At 42.7% G+C, this 25,995-nt stretch overlaps 1 protein-coding gene across 5 annotated transcripts in view; it reads left to right on the top strand.

Annotated features, from left to right (window-relative positions):
• The window catches only part of HSD3B7 (hydroxy-delta-5-steroid dehydrogenase, 3 beta- and steroid delta-isomerase 7), a 59,314-nt gene that overhangs the window by 6,204 nt on the left and 27,115 nt on the right, over positions 1-25,995 (top strand). For 2 of the 5 annotated variants that reach the window (XM_072976906.2, XM_072976902.2), the window contains one exon: positions 25,029-25,193. In XM_072976906.2, coding sequence (XP_072833007.2) covers positions 25,034-25,193 — 160 coding nt within the window. In that variant the 5' untranslated portion in view covers positions 25,029-25,033. Of the gene's footprint in view, positions 1-99; positions 15,492-24,667; positions 24,815-25,028; positions 25,194-25,995 lie in introns of those variants that run through there. The other 3 variants (XM_020807291.3, XM_078377122.1, XM_072976907.2) reach the window with 3 other exon arrangements.

Below are 25,995 nucleotides of genomic sequence, written 5' to 3'. Positions count from 1 at the left end.
GCTTTTGCGATCACAAAACAATGTTTTAATGGACAAAATTTGCTTCCCGACGATCGGTTCCCTGCTTTGGAAACCGATTCTTTGCATTACGACGATCAAAACAGCTGATTGTCGAGTTTCAAAATGGCTGCCCGCTGTGTAAAATGGCTCCCCACTGTGCTTGACGAGGATTTTGCTCTACAGCGATTTCGCTGGGACGGATTATCCTCGTCAAGCGAGGTAAGATCTCCCTTGACCTGAAAGGTGCACTGGATCTTGTGGCTTTGCATCCTTACTGTGCTTCCAGACTAAACTTCTGTCATGGGATCACTCTGGTTTGTTCCTGGAAAATTATGTGCTGGGGTACAGGTTCTGGTTTTATGTGCTGGGGTACAGGTGCAGAATTTATGTGTGTAAATTCTGCCAGTTACCTACAGGCTTCTCTTATGAAGCAAAGCATATTAAAAGCAAAGCATATTTAATTGGCTCTTTTTAAAGAGCCGATTTAAAACTTGGCTCTTTAGGCAGGCCTTCCCTCCTGTCAATTCTTGACTTTACTTTTTATTTTAATGTACCGTTTATCCTTTTCCATCTTGAATAATACTAATATTATTGATTTAGATTGTTTAAATTGTTTTTATGATATTTTACTGTAAGCCGCCCAGAGTAGACGTTGTCTAAATGGGTGGGATAAAAATCTAATAAATAAATAAAATAAAATAAGTTTACAATGTCTTTTGCCCAAAAATGGGCAAAACTACTTTTTTTGGACTAGTAACCAGAAATATGCCCCAGCCAACAAACACAATGAGCCTAACTCCAGGGGTGGTGGTGCTTTAAAAGCAGAGAACTTCTTTCCAGTGGAGGGCAGTGGGACCGTGATTGCATGGGGATGGTGGATCCGCTCCTGTTTTTAGTCCAAACTTTATAGAGAGCTGGCAAGCCAAGTTGCGGAACCCTATCCCCTGAAATAAATTCTAGAATCCTCTTAAAATTCAGAGTAAGGCCCAGATCAGATTCTGCGCACAAAATCAATGTTCACCAGCTTCTCACTTTTGTTCCCCCCCCCCATTCCTGATATTGGCAGGCCGTGCTAGGAGCTGTCACCTGCGTTTCGAAGACCATAATGTAGGAGCTGCCTTATATGGAATCAAACCATTGGTTCCTTCAGCTCATTGACATTGACACTGATTAGCACTAGTGCCAGCTTTCCAGGATTTCAGTGCCATAGAGGAGCTACCCAGCGTCCTGAGGAGGAACCTCGTGGTGCAGTGGTTATACTGCAGTACTGCTGCTAAGACTCTGCTCAAGACCTGAGTTTGATCTCTCAAATAGCCAGCCTGAGGTTGACTCGATCTTCCAATCTTCTGACGTTGGTAAACTGAATCCCCAGCGTGCTAGGGGGGCAATGTGTAACCTGTATAATTAAGTTGTAAACTGCCCAGACAGTGCTTTAAGCACTATGAGGTGGGCTATAAGCAGCACGCTTTGCTTTGCTGAATTTGGTTGCAGGACAGAGTTCAGCATCTTGAACATCTACAGTAAAATTAAGACTAAATCCCAGAGACTATTCACTGCCGCCCATGAAGCTGGAGTCACCACCTGTCCTCGCTTCTCCTGTACCATAGTTGCCATCATCCTGTGTATGAAGGCTAAATCAGAATGGCAGGAGAATGGTAGAGCCGGAAGGGAAACCCACAGCGAAAGCACCCATGCCAGAGGGGCCATCTAATCTCTGCCTAATGCACGAATTCTTCAGTGGAGGGGTGTTTCTTCTCCTGACAAGGTTTTGGATGGAAAACCCTGTTTTCCTCAAGATTATGGAACCCAGTGACATCCTTTTTTCATGTCAGCCCAAGCGATCCTCTTCAGTGCTTTTCTCCAGAGAAGTGGTCGCTGAACGAAGCAACAGCTTCAGCTTCAACATCTCTGGGAAGCGGGGAGGTGTTTCCTTTACGTAACAGGAAGCCCCCGTGTCTATTGTGAAAAAGATGTGTCGTCCTTGGGTTGGCATCTGAAGGATATTCAGAGCAAAGGAACCACCTTCCTCTCGCAACTTTGCTTTGTTTTGGACGGATTGCACAGTGCGTGTTACACACACTGCTGTCTTTCCTATACCTGCCAGTCACCCTTAACTGGAGAGACTGGGAAGCTGGATCTTGAATCTATGGGAGCACATTGAGCTACACCTTCCTTCTATTGTGAGAAGGTGGCTTTTCAAAGTTAGAGGTTCCTTGTCCGTGTTGAACTACAACTCCCATCAGGCTGTCTGGCAGGGGGTGCAGGCGTTGCAAGCCAGCCCTTGGGGAAAGTCTCGGTAAAGGTTTATGGCTCTGACTCACGGACACAACGTGGCAGAAAACAAAAGACCTCATGGTTTTTCCTGTAACTTTTATGAGCTTTTGGGAAAAGGAACTTCAGGGAAGTGTCACTTCTCCTTGTCTTTAGCGCCACAACACGATACAAGCCACTTCTGTTTAAAAAAAAATTAAAAATTCCCCTCACACTCAGTGCTGAGAAAAATAAACGAGAAGGTGAGTCTCTCAATGGCATGTGTCCATACATTACTAGCAGAGACAGAGTGTCTGTGTTTACTGGTTTCTGGGAAGGTAGCTATTGTCTTTGTATCGTCCTTGTGGGTTTCTGATAATGACTAACTCATTGAACTTTGGGTCAAATTAGAGCGAGGCGGCTGCTTCAGTTGGCAGGTTCAGGGTGTCATGGCAGAGCAGCAAGACCTTGATGGTTTCATTTGCTGCTATTGTTTTCAGGGACCCCGAGAGGTATTTGTAGGATCCATGCAATGGCCTTTGGTATTTTATTCTTTATTTTATTAAGAGCCTCGTGGCGCAGTGGTTAAACCGCTGTACTGCAGCCAAAACTGTGCTCACAACCTGAGGTTCAATCCCAGGTAGCCGGCTCAAGGTTGACTCAGCCTTCTATCCTTCCGAGGTTGGTAAAATGAGTACCCAGCTCGCTGGGGAGGCAATGTGTAGCCTGCATAATTAACTTGTAAACCGCCCAGAGAGTGCTTCTAGCACTACGGGGCGGTATATTTCTATTCATATCAAAGTACTGCAGTTTAAAATTATGGACGTAGGTAAAATTAGAAACAAATTACAGCCATCCCTCACAAGACGAAATTAATTCGTTCCGCGAGTCATGTCGTATTGCGAAAATTTCGTCTTGTGGTACTAACGGTTGTGCGATTTAAACCAAACCAAAAAAAGGGGGGAAATTCATCTTGCGAAGCACCGCCGTAGAAAAATTTGTCTTGCGAGTCACCAAAATAAATAAATAAAAATTAAAAATATAAAATACAAAAATTAAAAAATCTCAAAACACTTCCGTCTTCTGAGTTTTTCGTTGCATGAGGCATTCGTCTTGGGAGGCATCACTGTAAAATGTTAAGAGGATTGGACTTATTTTTGACCAGAGGCAGGCTACTTCGATAGCCATCCTTTCAGCCATTTGCTAGATCTTCTTTTGTACCTGGGGTGGAGGATAAACGGCACGCACGTAAGTGCTGCGCGGATTGAGTTTCTCATAGAAAGAGTCTCTCCCAAAGAGTACGAAAGCATTCAGCGTCCACTCGGACATCCTCTGGGCAATGGCGTGGAAACGGGCCAGTCCTTCGCTTCCAGAAGCATGGGTCTGTAAACGTGTTGATGAGCCTTTGGTGCTGCTATGCAGAGGTCAGTTTACAACAGGGTAGGTTGTAAACCCTTTTTTGGGACAGCAAAATGGCTCGGGCCACCTCAGAGGATGTTGATTGGTCTGTCCTCTACCTGCCCCCAGAGGCGCCTCCCTGCTGAGGTGGCACCAGTCCAAGGTAAACCCAACTGGCAACGTAGCCCTGCAGCCTTGATCTTTTACCCCCATTGTAATTGCAGGAAAGCTGGTTTTGTGTCTGTCGTGTTTTTTTTCTGCTTCCAACCAGGTGTCTTGTTCAGCAGAAATGGAAAGCCCTGGATTCGTTATCTGTGGATCCGTTCCTTTGTACCCTAATGCAACGGGCACTTTTTTCTTTTCTTTCCATGCTCGGGCCTCTCTCTCCCATCCCCGTGACAGGTGGACATTCACTTAGCACAACCTGACACGGGGATGTGAGGACGAAGATACTCTGCAGGTGCTCGGAAACCCAGCGTGATTTTCCCTGGGAGCTGTCGGCAAAAAAAGCAACTCTTCCAAGTTTTGGTTCCATGAGAAGCCCACCAAAGCCAGCTTCTCAGCTTTTAACCTAAAAATGTCCAGTCTCCTTTCAGGGAAATGGGCCCTTAGACAACCCAGACAATCCCCCAACCCAGAATTCTTAGGATCCTGGTGACCAGTTTGCTATCTCTCTATATAGAAAGAGACAGAATTCCTGCTAAAACATTCAAAAACAGCGTTCAGCTGAATTCCTGCTTGGCTGATAGTGGCATATGGCCAGTAGCAGCCTTTGCCTTCAGACTCTTGATCTTTATTATAGACAGAGGCTTTTGTCACATGCTTCTCAACTAGCAAAGTCTGTTGCTAAACTTAGTTTGTGTCTGTGTGAGGACATTAAAGATGGCCTACTTGGAGCTCTTACAAACCACATGCTAATTATAGCCTATGGATCATGCAATGTATTGGTAGGCTTTTTCTTTCAGAAGGCGGGCCGTCTAGTTCTGCATTTGCACCGCTGTGTTTGATCTTCTCTTCTCCTTGAACTGTGAAGGATTACTACACATTGGGTTAGAGATCAACCGTTCCCCGTTGTGGTGGCCTCCAGATGTGGTAGACCACATTTCCCCCTCAAAGACAGTCACCAGGTCTGCTGGTTGTAGATGTTTAAAGTTGTAGCCCAGACTATTTAAAAAGTACCGTTCTGGGCAAGGCTGAATGGGATGCATCCTTAAAGTTCTGATCGGGGAACCTGTAGTTCTCTGGATATAGTTGGAGTACCACTCCCATCGTTGGTGTTGCTGGCAAATGGTCATCCAGCAACTTCTGGTGGATCATATCTTGTTCCATGCCTGCAGAGAAGATACCGTATTTTTCCGTGTATAAGACTATACTTTTGTCTAAAATCTTTAGACTAAAAATTGAGGGTCGTCTTATACATTGAAGTAAGCCAAGGAGAGAACAAAAATAAGTGGAGGGGAAAGCAGGGATCAAAGTGATCCTGCAGGGCTTTGATCCCTGCTTTCCTCTCCACTTGCTAAGCCCCACTTTGATTTCTTAATTTTGGGTTAGAAAAGTGTGTGGGGTTCTTATACATGGGGGCGTCTTATACATGGAAAAATACGGTATATGTGAGTCCAAAAATTCAACCCATGGAGGAGTCTACCTGTTGTCATTCTGATTGATTTACTGTTCTGCCTTTCCAGTTAGCTTACTGTTATAGGGAGGGTCCAAAGCCCATCAGCAGAGCATTACCTTTCTATGCTTTGATGCCTCATGTTTCCAGTGAAAAATCTCTTATAACAATTTATTAGAAAACCAGTTTTCTGAAATCTGCCTGAAAATGGGTTACTCTATCACTCACACATTCTAAAGGTAAAATTATTTGTGGGAATCAAACATGTTGAGCATGCCACTTTAATTTGGAAAGGATTGCCTCAGCAGTTAGAAATGTGGGAAGCTGAATGTGGGAGGAATTATGTGGTTTCACCAGAGCTAAGATGATGTTTTTGATGTTACCAGAGTCCTTATTTCAAGGCTGTACACCAGTGTTGTTTTTTGAACACCTCTCTCACCATCTTCAACTAATTATTGCAGCCCAGAATCTGTTACACTGGTAGCTTTGAACACAGTGACATAATTTTTTCAAATATTCTCATATAATAGGAGAAGGAAAACAAGACTATGGAAAATCAACAGTGGAAAATCTATTACGCCTATGCTGTTTATTACTTTTTAACTTTGTTTACTTATCGGTATTTAATCATTTCTTTATTGTTTATAAAATAATGTTTGTTTCCCCCCCCCCTCCAGTCACAGTGAGCTGCTCTAAACACATGCTGGAAAAAACCACATCATTCGTATTTTGAAGTTCTACACCGTAAACCATAGATTCCAATACTGTACTTATTTTGTTCTTAGAGGGGAACATTTGAAAAAAAATTGCGGCAGAGAGTTCAAATCTACAATTTTTGTCAGCATGCAAAATAGCAAAGAATGAGAGAGGGTCAAATCTGGAATTAATAATATTATGTTGCCTTGTCAGCCCTACTCTTTTCATGTGCCCACCCACTCTCGTTCCTGAGGCAGGGTTGCAAGCTGTGTGTGAGATCATTTATTTGTTCCAATCCACATATTAAGTTCTCCAAAGCCTGCATGTGGGATTATTCGGTAGTGACACAGGACACCTTGTGCATGCCGATGTACTTGGTCATTTCCAACTGAAATGAAGACTCAGGATTGAGAGAATTATGAAATGTGTGAATTGCAGCAAGAATCGAGAATCTGCCCCTTCATGGGTGCTACCAGGATTTTTTGCTGCCTCATGGCCAGTAGCAATTAAAACCCCGTACAGTATGTAGAAGCTGTCCTGGTAAAGAACTCTGATATTTATATATTTCACATGGTTCTGTGATCTCAGGAGTACAACTACAGTCGTGCCTCGCTGGACGATTACCCTGCCCTACGACAAATCCGCATTACATTGACGTTTTTGCGATCGCTTTTGTGATCGCAAAACAATGTTTTAAAGGGGGGAATTTCACTTCACGTTGATCGGTTCCCTGTTTCGGGAACCGATTTTTCGCTTCACGACGATCAGCAAACAGCTGGTTGTCGGGTTTCAAAATGGCCACCGGCTTTCAAAATGGTCCCCCGCTGTTTTCTAGGATGGATTCCTCGCTATTCAGGCACAGAAAATGGCTGCCGTATGGAGAATCTTCGCTGGACGGTGAGATTTTCAGCCCATTGAAACGCATTGAACGGGTTTTCAATGCGTTTCAATGGATTTTTTCGTTTTGTTTGACGATGTTTTCTCTCTACAGCGATTTCGCCATCGTCACGCGAGGCACCACTGTATAAGAAACCTTGAATTCCCCCTCTAGATATTCAGCTTCCTAGGGCTGTGGTACCCACAACTTTGACTAGAGCAGCACTGGGCAAATAGTGGTCTACCAGATTTTGTTGACTCGCAATTCCCATCAGTCCACTGGCTCTCATTTACTCCTGCTCCTTCCCCCAAGGCTGTCGCCTGAAGCAACTTTGCAGTACGGAGGGATCTTGCTTGTTACGAAATTTGTTCTGCTCAATATTTATCTCCCTCTTTTGGGGTGTTTAACAGTGTTCCTCTGGACTCAATCTCTCTGCCTGTTTACTTCTCTGCTGGAGATAAAAGGAACTTTTAAACTTCTCCTGAACTTTGGACTGATATTTCTCAGAATATCTCTTCTGAAAGCTTCTGTAACTCCTCAGAACAAACTATTTTTGGAATGGTTATCATCTGTTCCTTGTTACTTATTTACACGGTTCCACTCGTGAAGATTAAACATGAAATAGTTCAGAGCGCTGTTAACACTGACAATATGAAATATATTGACATGTTTCAATTTTGAAAGACCTTTCAGGGCAGTGCAAAATGAAATGAAGGCAAGATAAGACACACAATATTTTGTTTTTAAACCTATTGACAGCAATCGGGTCGAAGCTGAAAGATCAGTATCTAGTACAGAACTGAGGCTATGTGTTTCAATTTGAACCAATATATAGTTTACTTTTTCATCAGTGTATCATGAAATACTTGCCCTAAATGGATAAACCTGTATGTTGGCCATTTTCCAGTTAATAAATTATGTTCAGGGCAGCTTGAGCAGACCCTGAAAAAAACACCTTATGTAGCAGATTGCCGGAATGCTTTGACATACAGTTGTGCCCCGCTGGACGATTACTTTGCTCTACGATGAATCTGCATTACGTTGATGTTTTTGCGACCGCTTTTGCGATCACAAAACGATGGTTTAAATGGGGGAGTTTCACTTAGCGATGATCAGTTTCCTGCTTCGAGAACCGATTTTTCGCTTTACAATGATCAGGAAACAACTGATGTCGGGTTTCAAAATGGCCGCCGGTTGCTCAAAATGGCTCCCCGCTGTTTTTTTTGCTGCACAGGCACCCAAAAATGGCCGCTGCATGGAGGATCTTTACTGGATGAGCAGATATTCAGCCCATTGGAACGCATTGAATGGTTTTCAATACATTTCAATGGGCTTTTTTATTTTGTTTGACGAGGATTTCGCTCTACAGCGATTTCGCTGGAATGGATTATCCTCGTCAAACAAGGCACCACTGTATTGAAATTCTTTCACTTTCTCATGCAGTGATGGGAACATCACTTCTTAACGTGGTACCTATTATGACACAACACATGTGGATGAAAATGTTTTTTCTCTGCCTTCGGAATGATTTATTAACAGAGTTTGTCTAATTCTTCAACTAGCAAAGAGATGTGTAGATTTTGATCCTTAGAAACCAGCTGTGTTGTTCAGTTTTTTTAAAATCCATTAAACCTACTTGGGAATAATCTGATTCTGCTTTACTATCTGTTCTTTAATTAAATTAAGGACTAGCTGGTAAAGAATAAGGAGGGAGGAAGAATTCGCACCTGGTGTTCTTGGATTTGTTTCACTGTAATTGCATCTGATAAAGAACTGGATGTGTCTTGAAACAGGTTCTTGCTGTTCTCCCATCTCCACCACATACTTGCTGACTACATGATTTTTTTCAGTGTATTGCCCAAGGGTAGAAAGCCAGCTCTAGTGTCTTTTCCCACATTATCTGTGCAGGTCGTCTTAAGGGAGAAGTCCTGAAACACAAATCACGTTGGCTACCTTTGAAGGAGAAGCCAGGAGTAATCTTTGTATCTCAGGCAACATTGGCAAGGCCATTTCCCCGTCCTCAGATCCATTTTCTGTTCTACAAAGATTCCCCTTTTAAAACTCGCAAGGTGGTGAATGGGCGTTCATAGTTTAAAAGTGTAAAAAGGAAACAGTTTAAAAGGCAGAGGAGCACTTCGCTCACCAGCACACATAAGGTGGTATACATGACTGTTATCTTCTCCACTTTATCCTTACAACATTCATATGGGGTTGATCTGTTTGAAGGAGAAAACATGGGCCAGGGAGCAATTAATTAAATTTCGTATTAAGTCTGTTGCCTGCAGTACCATCTTCAGTTCCTAGGTGGAAGACTTCTTTAAGCAGCAGCGAGGAAGCTGTGGTCAAGCCTCCTATATTCATGTATGGTTGGGGCCTCTACACTTACACTTACAGTGGTGCCTCGCTTTACGATTGCCCCACATTACGACGAATCTGCTTTACGACAATCTTTTTGTGATCACAATTCAGTGGGTGGAGAGAGAGAAAAAGAGAGGAGAGAAAGGTGTATATACATAGGTGAGCAGGAGGAGAAAATCGACTAGGTTTTTGAGTAATCAGGTGAATGAAGGGGAGGAAGGACAACCTAGGTGTGTGGAAAATAAAGGGCAAAAGGAGTTTGGGCTGTTTTTTAAAGGTCTGTGAAGCGAGGTGATTCTGCTAGGTAAAGGTAAAGGTTCCCCTTGACATTTAGTCCAGTCGTGTCCGATTCTAGGGAGTCAGCATGTGTCCGTGGATGGTTTCCATGGTCACGTGGCCAGCGCGACTAGACACGAAACGCCATTACCTTCCCACTGTGGGGGTACCTATTTATCTACTTGCATTTTTACATGCTTTCGAACGGCTAGGTTAGCAGGAGCTGGGACAAGCGATGGGAGCTCACTCCGTCGCGTGGATTCAATCTTACGACGGCTGGTCTTCTGACCTTGCAGCAAGCACAGAAGCTTCTGCGGTTTAACCTGCAGCGCCACCATGTCCCACGTGATTCTGCTAGTGTGTGCTAAAAAGCAAACAGCAGTCAGTTAAACAGGTTTTACTCCCATCTTAAGTGTAAATAGGAATGCGGCCTCCGGGCTGGCCTGCCCTGAAAGATGTAAAAACAAGATGATTGAGTTGGGAGGTGGCAGAAAGATCAATGACACTTCACCCTACATACTTTAACACCCTGTAATGTAAACAAATAAACTTGTTAAATAAGATAATTCTACTCCCTCCTGCTCTTGTGAGTGCTCTGGTTATATAAGAACCTGCTGCCTCTTATGTGAGTTCTCTGTTTTTCACATAGATGGCACGTGAGGGAAAATGGTCTTCTCCCTTTGGGTTTGAAGTGGTACAGTCAGGTCTACCACCTCATTCTTCAGCATGCTCCTAGCCCTCAGTGAGTTCTGTGCTAAAGAGTCCTACTTGAAGGCACACCATGGGGTCCTTTACATATAAATCAATTGCTCTGACTAAGGTGAGCTGGAAGGTAGAAGCAATATTCAAGTTTGCTGAAACAGGAGCTGAAGTTACAATAGATAACTATCCTTTAGTTATTTGGCCAAGAGCAATGATGCACACAAAAAGTAGTGGAATCTCTCAGGAAATTGGATGCCTTACTTCCCACTGATGTGAGCTAAAGCAAAACGGCTTTAGAACGCCGTTGAGTTGAACACAATGCCAGTTGTTTTTCTTAAGAACTTACTAGAAAGCTGAATCAAAGCGATGTGCTTTTGCTGCAGTTTGATTCATAGCCTGCATTACGTTTGAAATTGCAGTCGATGCTCACACGGGCTGCTGGTTGATTTAGGAATTCACTGTCCATACGAGATGGGATGTGATTGACATTCTAGCCTACAGCTTTCTTTCCTTCCTTCCTTCCTGCCTGCCTGCCTGCCTGCCTCAGGCGAACTTTTTATAGGGTGTAAATGCTGGAAAATAATAAGGAGGACTCAGTGATAACATGATAGGGTGATCTAGCTCTAATCTCATACATGTACAATGTTTTTAATAATAATAAAAAACGAAAGGTGATTAGGGGAAAGGCAAGAAGTCAGGGGCATATTCTTCTCATCCTGAATATCATATCCTGACTGCGTATGTCACTGAAACAGCACCTGCAAACGTGCCCCCCTGTCTTCCCAAGAACATATCACAATTAACGACATGGGGGGGGGAGACTGTTTGAAGGTCCCCAGCAGTAGAGGGAAAAAAGCCACTTTGGGGCAAAAAGGGCTCGACCAATTTGAAACATCCTTTGCATCATGTGTATTTAGTAAAAAATACTTCGAATTCACCCGTTTTATAAGCAGAGCAAAACCCACTGTATTTGACCGTGTAATACAGCCTCAGTCTCTAGCTACCTTCTTTTCTTTGCTCTCTCTCTACATATATGCACACACTTGTTATTTGCGTTCTGAAGCTTAAATTCTACGAGTGTGAATAGGTTCGTTTGAAACTTGAAGGAGTTCCTCCTTTTTTGGCGGGAAATAATGACTGAGACTTTTCCGAAACATTAACAACTTTATTTACATTAACTTTTGGTGATTCCGCGATGACTTCTGTCAGATCAAAATGGCTTAAATTCGGCTCATCCTCCAATCCCTGATTTCGGCACTCCCCTCTGCTGGTGCAGTGGTCCAACAGAGAGGTAAAATGGCAGCCATGACCGGTCTAGCCCATTCAGGGATTGGAGGACTGGTAAGTATTTCTCTGTTAATACCTCCCCTAGAAAAAAACACAAGCATTTAACCCTTGCTGTGCAGGGGCAGTTGTTTTTTTTCTAAACTAAAAACTCAGTATTTAGGTTTAATTGCAGTGTTGGCACTTTGAAATACATACAATGGTGCCTCGCTTGACGAGGATAATTCGTTCCGTTGAAATCGCTGTTAAGCGAAATCCTTGTCAAGCAAAACGAAAAAGCCCATTGAAATGCATTGAAACTGGTTCAATGCGTTCCAATGGGCTGGAAACTCACCGTCCAGCGAAGATCCTCCATAGGGGCAGCCATTTTCAGTGCCCGTAAAGCAGGGAATCCGTCCTGAAAACACAGTGGGGAGCCATTTTGCACAGCGGACGGCCATTTTAGAACCGCCGATCAGCTTTTTCAGAATCATTGTTTAGCGAAAAATCGGTTCCTGAAGCAAAAGCGATCGCAAAAACTTCATCGTTTTGTCATTTAACGAGGCAATCGTTAAGCGAGGCACCACAGAGGTTGGTTTTGTGTTGGCAGTTTGAGCACTCGTGCTCAAAGAGGACCCAAACCACCATAGCCTACAGCCCAGCAGGATTAGGCCAAAAGGTGGCCAGGGTAAATACACAGTTAGTCCCATGATAGAGGCAAAATAGAGGACGCCTTAGGTTGCCACAATTATAGTAGTCTTGACAGATGATTGATGCCTGATCGTCACAATTTGGCTGCTTTCTTTTCCGGTTCTTTTATGTTTTCATTTTGGCTTAAACAAAAAGCGGAGTTTCTAAACACTTGGTTTTAATTCCCAGGAATCTGTCAACAGGACTTAATCCTTTGCTCAGTTAGTGGAGTCTACCGCTGTCACAACTGAGTTACTGAAAATGAGCTAATAGTATTCCCGTTAGCGCCTGATTAATATCACAGTAGTGTTCTTGTTGCCTTAGTGTACAATAAGACACAGAATGGAACTACATTTTGGACTGAAAGGAACCGTTGTCAAATTGTGGTGGTAATACCTGAGTCTGGGACAGAAGTAGGAGACGTTGGAGTCAAACCCATAGCAAACTCAGGCAGTGTTGGAATTGCTTTCTGATAGCAGCCAAATGAATTGTATTGACGCTTTAGCTAATAAAGAACAGGATGGAAAATTAGATCTAACCTTTTAGTTTCATTGTTCCCTCGCAGCCTTTAATGGAATCTGAGTTCAGGCTTTGTGTATAAAAAGATTGAGCCAAATTAAGTTGAGGTTGACAGCCCTCTCTATTTAAACAGCATTACAGTGTGATTATCCTCTTAATGCTAGGAACTCAGTGTCCCATCATATTAAAACATAGATGGGGGAGTTCCTGGGCGCAGAAGAATAAATTATAGGCTGCAGTTTGATGCTAATTGTAAATATAGTGATCACTGCATTTGTGAAACATTTTAAATCCTGATCTGCCAGTCTTTTCTGCTTTATCTCTTATGGTTCATCACATCTTTATGTATCCCACCCAGCATAATTCACAACCATTTTCATTCTTATCTTATGGAAGCTGGAGGCACGTGGAATGCAGTAAGGTTTGGTGCATCCAGGATTCAGGTTCTAAAGATTGCCCATCCCTGGTGTAAAACACTCTCTGTGTTAATGTAGGGCAGTGATGGTCTTGTAGCTCTATTCAGTGTTCTTCATGAACTTTATGTACAGTGGTGCCTCGCTTAACGGTGACAATCCGTTCCAGGAAAATCGCCGTTAAGCGAAAACATCGTAAAGCAAAAAAACACAATTGAAACACATTGAAACCCCTTCAGTGTGTTCCAGTGGGGTCAAAACTCACCGTCCAGCGAAGATCCTCCATAGGGCAGCCGTTTTCGCTGCCTGTCTTGGAATCCGTCCCAGAAAACGCGGGTGGCCATTTTGAAACCGCTGATCAGCTGTTTTAAAATCATCGTTTTGTGAAGAATCAGTTCCTGAAGCAGGGAACCGAACATCACAAAGCGAAAAAACCCCATTTAGACCATTGTTTTGCGATCACAAAAAGATCGTCGTAATGTGGTTTCATCGTAATGTGGGGCAATCGTAAAGCGAGGCACAACTGTACGTTCTAACAAACCCTAGATCAGGATAAGAAACTTTTAGTCCTCTTGAAGTTTGCCTTACAATAATCCCTACCTGGGAAAGTCTGTGGTGGAGGTCTGTGAAATTGGGAGGGTGACAACTGAAATAAAATACATACTTACGCTTAATACCCATCTCAACAGATTAAATATTAGTCAAGGGTTCTTAAACCATACCAAAGGTGAAATACCACGATAAATATGTTGATGTCTGCTGTTATTTTCCATAGCCCACCTTCCTTCCCAACTACCACAGCCAGCTTTACACAACAAGCTACAAAGGAAAAGAATTGAATATCAAACAGGATCTTAAGTCATTACTAGGTGTAAAATGCCACATTCACACAATTTGCAGCTTGTGTATATTAACCATACCAAATGCACAGTTACAGGATGGGGGATACCTGGCTCAGCAATACTACAAGTGAGAAGGACTGTGGAATTGTCGTAGATGCTGAATATGAGCCAACAGTGTGATGTGGCTACAAAAAAGGCAAATGCTGTTTTAGGCTGCGTTAGCAGAGGTGTATTTTCCAAATCCCATGAGGCTCTGGACATTACACCTCAAGAAGGATGCTGACAAATTGGAACAGGTTCAAAGGATGGCAACAAGGATGATCAGGGGGCTGAAAGCCAAGCCTTATGAGGAAAGACTGAAAGAACTGGCCATGTCTAGCCTTGAGAAAAGACTAAGGAGTGATAGGATAACACTTTGCAAATACTTGGAAGGCTATTTGTACAGATGAGGGGCAGGATCTGTTCTCAGTCATCCCAGAATGCACGAAATGCAAGAATGGGATCAAGTTACAGGAAGCCCGATTTCGATTGAATATCAGGAAAAACCTCCTGTTACAGTAGTACGATAGTGGAACCCATTACCCCCAGAGTGCTCCAACACTGGAGGCCTTCAAGAAAAACTTAGACAACCACCTGGCAGATATCCTTTGATTTGTATTCCTGCATTGAGCAGGGGATTTTTGGCCTTATAAGCCCCTTCCAACTTCTCTATTCTATGATTCTGTGATCTCATTATTTTGGCGGCTTGTACAAATGTATAAATAATTGCCATGTAATCTCCCTCTTATGTCTGAGGAAATGGATTTGATCCAGGAAAGCTCACATTAAAATATAGTGGCTAGTCTGCAATCCACTGGGCTTCTGTGGCCGATGTGGAGAGATTCCTTGGTAGAGGTGAACAACTTGAAAGGGTTTGTGACCCTGAAAAAGGGTTTGTGACCCCTAAAAAACATGGTTATGAATAGCCGTGGAGGAAGAAGAATCTTTAATTTCATAGCATGTCTCATGAGGATTACGGGAAAATTGGGGGGGGGGGGAATGCAAATGCTTATTCTGTTAGACAAACAGCCAGAGTATGTGGTTTTCCTGAGTAACAGACGCTTCAGAGGAAATGCAAAATAAATACGTAGCTTACTCATGGTTATATTGTCTCATTTATTTGCCTTTTCCAGAATTTGTTCATTGTGTGCCAAGGCAGAAGCTGCATTTCTCTGTTGCTGAGAAGCGCAAGTGCGTCATAATATCAAGGGCAAGGAGATAGGAACGAGGTTTCATCTGGACAGTAGAAGATAAGAGGATCAAGAGTAGGTTCCATGCATTAACAGCCAAGGCAGAGTTCCAGGAGGAACTGTGATTAATAGACATGCCATTCTCTGGGGAACAAAGACAGAAGATGTTCTCAGGTAACCCGGGATCCGTTGGTTAAAGAACCAACATGAAAGTGAGACCAGGAAAAGCAAAGAGGAGAGGAAAAATCTCACCAAGGAGCCAACAGAGTTTGAGGGCAGGCAGAAGAACCAGCTATTCAGGCAAGAAACTCCAAAAATCTAAAGAATTCTGATGATTACTCAAGAAGGTAAAGCAAAAAAAAGGTAAAGCAATGGGGTTAAGCATGGGTTCAGACTAGACAATGGAAAGCTACAGCGGGATTTTAAAGGCAGTGCTCCTGGCTGTAGGGTTAGGATGATCACCCTAGAGCCTAGGTTCTTAACCTGTGGTCCGTGGACTCCCAAGGGACTGCAGTGTCGTCGCAGGAGGCTGTGAAGGCTTCAACAAATGTTATGATCTTTTGCAGTTAAAAAGAAAAAGAAAGAAAGAACAAAATATTGATTTTCCTTGCTTGTTTGTGTAAAAACTTGGCTTTTCTAATTTACTAGTCTAATCTAATCTACTAGTTCAATTTCTAATCTTCTAGTTCAATTTCCCACTAGAAACTGTGCATGCCTTATTTTGATATATACATTTTAAACTAAAATGTATGTGTAAATCCTGTAGACTAGGGTGCACTGATCTTAGAGGTGGAATTCTATTTGCCAGGGGGCTAATCCAGCAAGCTAGATGATATCTGGGGTTGGGTCTTTGCCTCATTTAGTCATTTGGAATAAGTTAGATACTGTATGTATCCTGGCCAGAGAGGAAATTAATGACTGCATCACATTCTGTGTAGAACATCTTAAGAAGAGTATTTTCAGACTTCGACTCCTTTGAAATGGCAGCTCACAAAGTAATTAACAGAGTCTTGTTCCCCAGTTTCTTGGAGGTCGGCTTATTTTATTTGCAGAACTGACCGGCAGCTTCCAATGAACAGTAAAATAAAAAGCCAAAACAATATATTAATAAAACAATATGAGAAAACCTGGCAATAGGGCACAGTGGTAATAAAATATGACGCCAGCATCAAACCACAGTATTACAGCAACTGAACTATAAACTACATTTTGCTTCTGTGTTTATCCTTTTCTTTCTGGGGCAGGGGTTTCTCCCCATGCATTAGAGTACCCTGCATAAATGCTTCGTAAACACTAAGACAGAGAACACTTGATAGTCTGATCTGAGCCAAGAAAAAAGCTTGACCTGCCACCAAGGACCATTCGTGATTTGAACAGAGAGGGGTGTTGCACCCCCAAATTTCAGAGCGATCCCCCCTTTCCTTTCAACCACGGCCTGCCTCCACCTGATAACAAAAGGGCAAGAAATGCACGTCACCATAAAACTTGCAAAGGAGAGAATTCCCTAAAATAGGGTACAATGAAGGAAGTTCGGCTTTTTGACCCTCAAGAGCTTGGAAAAGTTACTTTTTTGGACGACAGCTCTGGCAGTCGCCCAGCGGGCCATGCTGCTAGCTGGGGGATTTGTAATCCAAAAAAAGTAACTCTTCTAACCTCTCTTACCTATTTTTATTTATTTATTAAAAATATTTTTACACCACCTTTCTTCTTGAAAAGGACCCTGAGGCACTGATCCATGCCCCCCAGTAGAGCAGTGGATGGATCCTGGGCATATGGCATCCAGCTTTCTCGGTAATGGCAGGTGAACTGTGAAATGTAACCATGTGCAGGGCCGGCCCTGTTGTTTGACAGAGGGAGGGAGTGGCCTCCATCAAACGTACTGCAATATCCCGAAAGAGCAGGAAATCTTTATTTGTTTTATTTTTGCTGCTGCAGTTGGAAAGATGTGCTTATGAGATTTTCTCCATCATGTGACAAAAGAATTGGTCTGGCCTGGAGTACTGTATCCTATGACTTTGTGGAATGGAGAGAGATTTATTGCAAAGCCTTCCATGTCTGGAACCAAGCTGGCCTGTGTCCCAGCATACCTTTTTTCAGGCTGCATGAAAGGTCACACATTCCATCTCAAGATTTTCACTAAAAGTGCAGACTGCTTGGCATTTCCCTCTCTTTTGCTTCGATTGATGGAAATATGAAAGCTTAAATGTGATTTAAGGATCTTTCGGTTGGCCAAAGGAAGGCGGTATCTCAGAGTGGGTTTTGGCATCATCCTGTGAAGCTGTGAAAAATGGTTATTTGGGAGTCTTCTGCGGGAAAGCATTGGCTGGCTGGCTGGCTGTACTTCTGCCTATTCTGCTTTTGGCACACATTTCTGCTGGTATATTATACTTCAAATGATTCATTGTTGTTTGGTGCTTCGGAGAAGGATAGTTTTTGGAGAGATGGGGTTGGAGAGTTTATATTAATATGCGATGAAGACAAGCCTCCAGAAAAGAATTTGCAAATGCCAGGACTTGGTGAGATTTTAAAACAACAACAACAAATTTAGTCCTTTTAATCATTAACGGCCATCATTCATTCCAAGGCTTAAAAAGTAACTAATTGCATTCTTTCCCCATAACTCCTTGTTTCGTCTTTTAAGAGGGAGAAAAACTGCAGACAGAGAAGCAAAGGGCATGAATCCTGCCAGAATGTCTCTAAAAATGCCTTCAAATTAAAAGTAACTTTTGAAAGCCAGTAGAATATGTTAGTAATCGTTCTGATAAAGTGATTTCATACTCTTTATGTTACATTTGAAATATGACTTCATTATACCCTAATTAAAAAAAAACATGACTAGTTGCACAAACTTTGTGGCTCATTATTTCCAAGCTCTGGAAAATATCAAGGTTGGCCTGAAGCACCTTGCAAGATGGCTCCCTTCCCCATTCCTGGAGCAGAGGCTGACAGAAGTGGCACGTGAACTCATCAGTGCTAATAGGGCAGGCCACGTGGCCACATGTGGATTTGAGGCCCACGTTTTTGTCACTATTCTCTGTCCCTAACATCTGCTGCCTGAGGCAGCTGCCTCACTCTGCCTAATGGCAGGGTTGGGATTACCATGGCCAGTATCGGTCCTTCTCCGTTGCTGCTCCCAGACTCTGGAACTCCCTCCCACTGGAGGCCAGACTGGCCCCATCTTTGCTGATCTCCCGCAAGCAGGCAAAGACTCTCTTCAGGCAAGCGTTCACTGAGTGACTTGGCTAGCTGAATGTTATTGTTTTTTGTTTTAATGGATTGTTGTACTTTACTGTTTTGAATGTGTTTTGGTATTGTTTATGTTTTTTATTATGGTATTTGTGTGATTTTTTTTTAGTATTTGTATACTCACTGTTGTTATACTTAATATTATCTTTCAGTGATGTAAGTGACCTCGAGTCCTTTTTAAGGACAAAGGTAGGCTAAAAATTGGATGGATGGATGGATGGATGGATGGATGGATGGATGGATGGATGGATGGATGGATGGATGGATGGATGGATGGATGGATGGATGGATGGATGGATGGATGGATATCAGACAGCAGATACAGGAGGACAACATTGACAGTCTCCAGCTATTCCTTCTAAGTCTTTATCTAAGCTGTTCCATCTCCTCAAGGAACTGTGCGTATCTCATGCGATCTGCCTCAGAAAATGGAAATAAGTAATAGAAATTACTTTGTAAAATCTAGAAACAAGCAATTCAGTGTTTTAATGGTTAAAGCTTTTAACACCATTATTCTTTGAAACTCATTGTTGCAAACAGAACAGTTTCATGATTTAAGCACTTGGTGACTTGAACAATGAATTAAGCTTTTCAGCACTTGTGCTCAACAAATTTACTTGCCGAAAGGCTTTCATGTTGAGCTCACTGGTGCTACCTTTGGCAAATGCATGAAGTACTGTATATTGGAAAAGAATAAGACAGATATTTCTCTGATGAAATGTTTGCCTTTAGCACCTCATATGTGTTCAGGAAAAGTGGGCACTGGAGTTTACCTGAGTTTGCTCAAATCCTAGTAGGCTTGGCCCTAGTAACTGACATGCATGATGTGGAGGCAGAAATGAACTCATTCACTTTTTTCCTACTGGAAATGAGTATCCATTTCTCTGGAAATGTATTTGATTGTATAACTTCATTGCCTGCTCTGTATTTCTCTTCGGGAAGTTCCAGGAAGTGGCAAGACCCACCTGGGGTCCTTTTTAAAGAGAAAGGTGGGATAGAAATATTTCAAATAAGTAAGGAAATAAATAAATAAGAGCTGCTGCTGCTGGTGGTAGTGGTTTTCCTGAAGAGAAAGAAGAGCTGGAGAGAAAGGTGTCGCATTTATTTGATTCGTTTACACCAGTGAAACTTAAATTGGATATTATAGCATGCCCTGCTACTAGTAGAAGTTCCAGCAGCTCCCCAGAAGCCAGCCACATCTCAAGACGTGATAGTGCTATCTATCTGTTCTACATTTTTAATTTATTGATTACTCCCAACTATCCTCAGATTTTCCTCTTACAAACTTAGGTTGATGTATGCAGCTATTCTCTCTCTCTCTTTCTCATTCTCCTGACTGCCTTATCTTCCCAAAATCCCCGGGGACAGGACCAAAATCATCCAATGAGATTTGTGGCTCAGTGGAGCCTAGAACCTGGATCTCCTATGATCCCGTGTTGGTGCTCCGACCTGCCACATCCTGCTTCTGTCTCAGAATGTCAACCTTCCAGCAAGAACCACTTCATGTCAATTAACTCCTACACACGAGCAAATAACGTCAACCATCGATGAACGTTCTTTTGTCATCATCCCTGGTCCTGCCAAGTTTCTTCTTCGTTTTCCATTATTTTTTAGGCTGAGCCCTACCAACACAGCTGGTCACAGTGACTCGGGCAGCGTTCCTGCCTTAATATTTACACCCTTGTGTCTGTTAGGCATTTGCAGACATCTCTTATGCCTGCATCTTTGACTTATCCGGTTAAGAATCTGTTTATCCTGCAAAAACAAAAGAAGAGAAAAATGAAGAAGAACAAAAACATTGCGGGACCTTAAGGGCTACTTGTTATATTTCAATTTAAACTTTCGTGGACAAATGTTCTTTTGTTTTTGTCTGATATGCTAGCTCAGACTCATGTGGCTACGTCTTCTAAGACTGTTTATCCCTTTTGCCAGCCTAGCCTTCGCGAATACACTGTTTATCCCACTTGGAGGCTGCCATTTATAGAAGTTGGCAGTGATCGCCTTTGTCAGCAACATCCCCATCCTGTGTTTCAGAGCATGCCTATGTTATTATGAAAGATAGGTAAAGGTAAAAGTTCCCCTTGACATTTAGTCCAGTCGTGTCCGACTCTAGGGCGCAGTGCTCATCCCCGTTTCCAAGCCATAGAGCCAGCGTTTGTCCACAGACAGTTTCCGTGGTCACGTGGCCAGTGCAACTAGACATGGAAGGCTGTTACCTTCCCACCGAGGCAGTACCTATTTATCAGCTAGCATTTTTACGTGCTTTCGAATGGCTAGGCTGGCAGGAGTTGGGACAAGCGACGGGAGCTCAATTGTGTGGATTCGATCTTATGACGGCTGGTCTTCCGACCTTGCAGCACAGAGGCTGCTGCGGTTTAACTTGCATTCGTTGGACAGAAAGGAGGTGACACTGCCTTAACTTCTTCAGCGTTATTACACAGAGACGGTGAGGTTACGCCTGCAAATGAAATGCTCTTAAAATATCCTGCTTGATCATCAGTATTTTTAGCAATTTAACTGTAAATATAACCAGGAGGCCTGTTAAAGCTTGTTACCTTCTTCTCCAGCCACCATAATGAAAAAAAATTCCACCAATTGGATGAAATATGCAAGTTCTTGTAGGAAAACACGCACGCACACAAGTATGTTTTCTTTCTTGCAAAAAAAAACAACATATGCTTTTTGTGGAGGGAAATACACTTTGTGCCAAAATGTATTTGCCCAACATCCATTTTCTGGAAAATACAATGCTTTGTGTGCAAAATAAAGATTTTTATGAAACGTATCAATTTTCTAGCTAGTGTTGCTGCTGACAAAGAAAAGTCATTTTTTTCACGCTCGTTTAAGGATAAGGAATCTTTCAATGCTTGATTTTTAAAAATAATTTTTTTTCATGGGGTGACTCAATGTAACACCACCTCTTTCACTGAGGATTAGAAAAATAGGTAAATATATATTATATCCTTTGTGCAGTGAAAGTTGTGGGGAATATATCGTGCTGTCTGTCCTCCAACAGGGACATGAAAGGAAAAGCAGGGTGGCTTCCGCAGCTCCATCCAGCATCTGTTACCTGAGACTCTGCCTTAAGAGTAGGATTGGCTCTGCTTCTTATTGGGCTCAATTCCATCATAAATCTGAGTTAACAAGCAAATTAAAAGTGTGGAGAGAAGTGCCCCGTTGGGGCCCATATTGTTTTAATATTTGCTTATCTGCTGGCAGCAAGCGCAGAAAGGGCATCTAAGGGCAAGATATGGCATGGTAGCCTTACCTTATGTCACCCAGTGAGTGTGATAAGACTATGAGGCAATTAATCAGGAATGAGATCATCCGTGAGGATATGTGCTGAGTGGCTCTTTAAATCTGCACATTCAGAAAATGAGTGCTCAGTCTTTTGTGTACGATCTTTTCTGCATTCTACCTCCTCCTTCGTCAGTCACTGTCCTTGGTAGAACACACAGAGTCTGAATTATAAGAATCCCTATCCAATTCACATTAATCATCCTCCTTTTTTTTTTCTTTTTTAACAAGATCTGTTGGTGTCTTTCTTTATGCCTTTTATGTGGTTATAAAACCTGCTGGGGATATGGTTGAGGGTTGGTGAAAAGATTATCTCTGCTCCTATTTTATTTTTCTGTTCTTCGGTTTCTCTTACATGATTGCTTCTGTTGCATTGAGACATCTTTCTTTAAGCCCAAAACGATTCTCGATTCTAATCAGACCTAACTGGCACCCATGCTCATTGGAAGACTGTAGGATTAGTAATGCAAGAAACTAATAATTTCAAACCCAGATCCTGATGCCCCCCCCATCCTGCCCTACACAGTTGGTTTGTCAATTTTTAACCTCCTGACATGAGGTAAATTGGCGGTGCTGGTTAAGGATTATGTGATTTATATCTAAGTGTACACAGTTTTATGATTTCATGGTCTTGATTCGTTCGATGGGTTGCCTTCGTGATCCATAAAATTATTTGCGCCCTGTAGTGAGTCCACATTTCTAACTTCGTTATATTTTCCTCCGTTAAAATCCCTGATTCCATGCCATACCATGGAACTGAATACCTAACACCATGTACAGTGGTGCCCCGCTTGACGATGATAATCCATTCCAGCAAAATCGCTGTACAGCAAAATCGTTGTCAAGTGAAAAAAAAACCCATTGGAAGGCATTGAAAACTGGTCAGTGCATTCCAATGAAGGAAATACCTGCTCGTGCAGCGAAAATCCTCCATATGGCGGCCATTTTCCGCTCCCTGTCTTGCGAAATGAGGTCAGCAAAACAGCAGGGAGCCATTTTGAGAGCCGCCAATCAGCTGTTTTTAGATCATCATTTAGCGAAAATCGGTTCCCAAAGCAGGGAATCAGTCGTCATCAAGCGGATTTTCCCCATACAAACATCGTTTTGCGATCGCAATAGTGTTCGCAAAATGCTCATTATCAAGCAATTTCGTTCTCTAAAGAGGTAATTGTCAAGCAGGGCACCACTGTAATTGGCATTTCCAGTCAGAATGCATTAATTAAAACAAGAGAAACCTCTCTCTTAGGCAGTAACAGGCAGAGAGTGTCTCTGGATGGTCAGACAAAAGCTTTATTCTTTCAAATGACTGTGGAAATAAATGAGAGTAAGACTCAACTGATGGTAAGAAGCAGAAGGAAACTGTTGATAGAGTTTGGGAAACCTTACTGTTTCCAAACTCGGACACAGTGGGGAGATTGCAAAATTAAACCTGTCTTTGTTTCAAAATGGGCTCTTTTTTGCTTGTTACTGATGGGGAAATGCTATTTATCTATGTGGTAGATTACAGGCCTACTACTAAAATAAAAGGGGGGAAGATGGAGAACTTGGGTTTTCTATGTCGTCCCAGCTCCCTCCCTGGCCAAGCAGAGACACGTCCATTTCAAATGAAGGCCAAATGGCTCTCCCTCTCTCTCTCTCTCTCTCTCTCTCTCTGTGCTCTCTGTGTCTGTGTGTGTTTGTGTTTGTGTGCATGGCCTGTGCCTATATGTCTGAAGAGCCGGGGTGTGCTATCCCATCCCCAGCTGCCTCAGCTGTAACTTTAAAACAACAGTGGCGCAGTGGTTAAAACGCTGTACTGCAGCTAAAACTGTGCTCACGACCTGGGGTTCAAATCCCAGGTAGCCGGCTCAAGGTTGACTCAGCCTTCTATCCTTCCAAGGTCGGTAAAATGAGTACCCAGCTTGCTGGGGGGGGCAATGTGTAGCCTGTATAATTAAATTGTAAACCGCCCGGAGAGTGCTTGTAGCGCTATGGGGCGGTATATAAATCAAAAAAAAAAAAAAAAAAAAAAAAAAAAACAGCTGCAACACAGCCTGCCCCTTTCCTGGTGAAATCCATCTTGCCATGAACTTTTGATTTTTAAGTTTTTCACAATGGTAATTGCTTGACAAAGTGGACCTGATCCACGACAGCTCGCATATTGTATTATTATTATTATTATTATTATTATTATTATTATTATTATTATTATTATTATTATTATTATTATTATTATTATTATTATTATTATTATTATTGTCGTCGTCGTCGTCGTCGTCGTCGTCGTCGTCGTAGTAGTAGTAGTCTATAAAGGTATCGCCAAATCTTGCATTTGCAAGCCTACTACTGTTTCCAGTATGGAGCCGTGTAATATATAAGAAATGGAAGATAATACTGGCCTACTGATGAGTGCCACAATAGTGACTGAAACACAACAGAGTGGGAAGCATCCCAGTGAGGAGCACCCGAGATGACCCCGTGACACCTGGTGGACTGGTCTGCCCTTGCCATCTCAGGATGCTTCAGTGGCCATTTGGAAGGGTAGCTGTTCTCTTCTGTCTGGTCCCTTGAAGGCAGTCCTGAAGCCATCAGTTTGCACAGGCCATCCATCCGTCATCTATGGTTCACTGCATTCTTGTGAAAATTCAGGGCATTCCTGTGGTCATTTAGAAGGAACCAATGTATGCCAAGAACTGTATTGTCATATCAGCTTTATGATGCTGTGGCTGCTTTTCCTCCTTCCAAAAGGTAGCCATGTTCATGCCCTTCCTTCCTTCCTTCCTTCCTTCCTTCCTTCCTTCCTTCCTTCCCCTGTGCTTTCTTGACAGAGGCTGGACCCAATGATCCATAGGGGCCCTTCCAGCTCTTCAGTTCTAAGATGATGATGATGATGATGATGGTGGTGGTGGTGGTGGTGGTGGTGGTGGTGGTGGTTGTTGTTGTTGTTGTTGTTATTATTATTATTATTATTATTATTCCTTCTGGGGAGCCTTCGTTGAATGCATTCTAGAACTAATAATAATCATCTGCCATCAAGCTAATTCTTATTTATGACAACCCTTTTCGGGTTTTCCAGGTAGAGAATACTGAGGTTTACCCTTCTCTTCTTCTGGGCTTGCCCTGGGACTGTGCAGCTTGTCACAGGCTGGCTGTACTCGAAGCAGGTACAGTGGGGAATTGAACTCGAAACCTCAGACTCTACGGCCAGATACCTAAACCACCGAGTTATCCAATCAGCTATTCTAGAAATAGCTCCCTCCTCTTTTTCTTAACAATAGTTACATGAGAATTCCAGCTTCCCAGTTTGCCCCCACCTTCAAACCTCCCCATTCTTCCTCTCCCATCTCAAAGGCATCCTTGATTTCTTCCCTTGTGCAGAGAAAATGGCAGCGACGGGCGAGAAACAAATCTACGTTGTAACCGGTGGCTCTGGTTTTCTGGGGAAACACCTCGTCCAGATGATTTTGGATGAGGAGCCTAACCTTGCAGAAGTGCGTGTTTTTGACTTGCATCTGGATGAAAGCATGCAGGACCTCGACAGAGGTGAGTGGATTATATGCGCGTGTTGCAGTTCCCCAAGAATTCTGGGGAGATTAAATGAGCAGTTATCTGATGGCGGGGGGGGGGCAATTTGGATAAGCAATTTGTCTGAGTATTGTCAGAGTCTCTGTGAAGAAAGGTCCACCTCCCCCAAAACTCGCCAGAAAGTCCCCAAGAGAATAAAGCTGCTGGATTTATCAATATTGTTAGGATTATTGGGTATTTCACTGGGAGAGTGCAGCAGTCTAGTGCTGAGCTTATGGCTACTAAGACTCCCTGGTCTGGAGATTGATAATAAGGCAAAGGGAGGAATTTAATTTTTGCTCATTGAAATCCAGTTAACAAGATAAAGAACCCTACATTTAGATACAATTTTTCCTAATGTTTTTTGGTGCATGCTGGTCTTCCGACAGCCATTATTTGCCTCTGGATAACTGCCGTGTTTCCCCAAAAATAAGACAGGGTCTTATATTGTTTTTTGCTCCAAAAAACACCTTAGGGCTAATTTGCAGGGGATGTTTTATTTTTTTCATGGACAACAATCAACATTTATTCTGATACAGTCATACCATCTTCTTCTGGTTGCTGTACAGGGGTGGAGGGGGGCTTTCACTTAACTAGGGCTTATTTTTGGGGAAGGGCTTATATTATGAGCATCTTGAAAAATCTTGTTGTTGTTGTTGTTTAGTCGTTAAGTCGTGTCCGACTCTTCGTGACGCCATGGACCAGAGTACGCCAGGCCCTCCTGTCTTCCACTGCCTCCCGGAGTTGGGTCAAATTCATATTAGTAGCTTCAGTGACACTG

The sequence above is a fragment of the Pogona vitticeps genome, chromosome 6, assembly GCF_051106095.1.
Source record: "Pogona vitticeps strain Pit_001003342236 chromosome 6, PviZW2.1, whole genome shotgun sequence".
NCBI classification, from domain to species: Eukaryota; Metazoa; Chordata; class Lepidosauria; order Squamata; family Agamidae; genus Pogona; species Pogona vitticeps.
The sequence above is the reverse complement of the archived record's forward strand: the minus strand, read 5'-3'. Positions and strand labels throughout refer to the sequence as shown.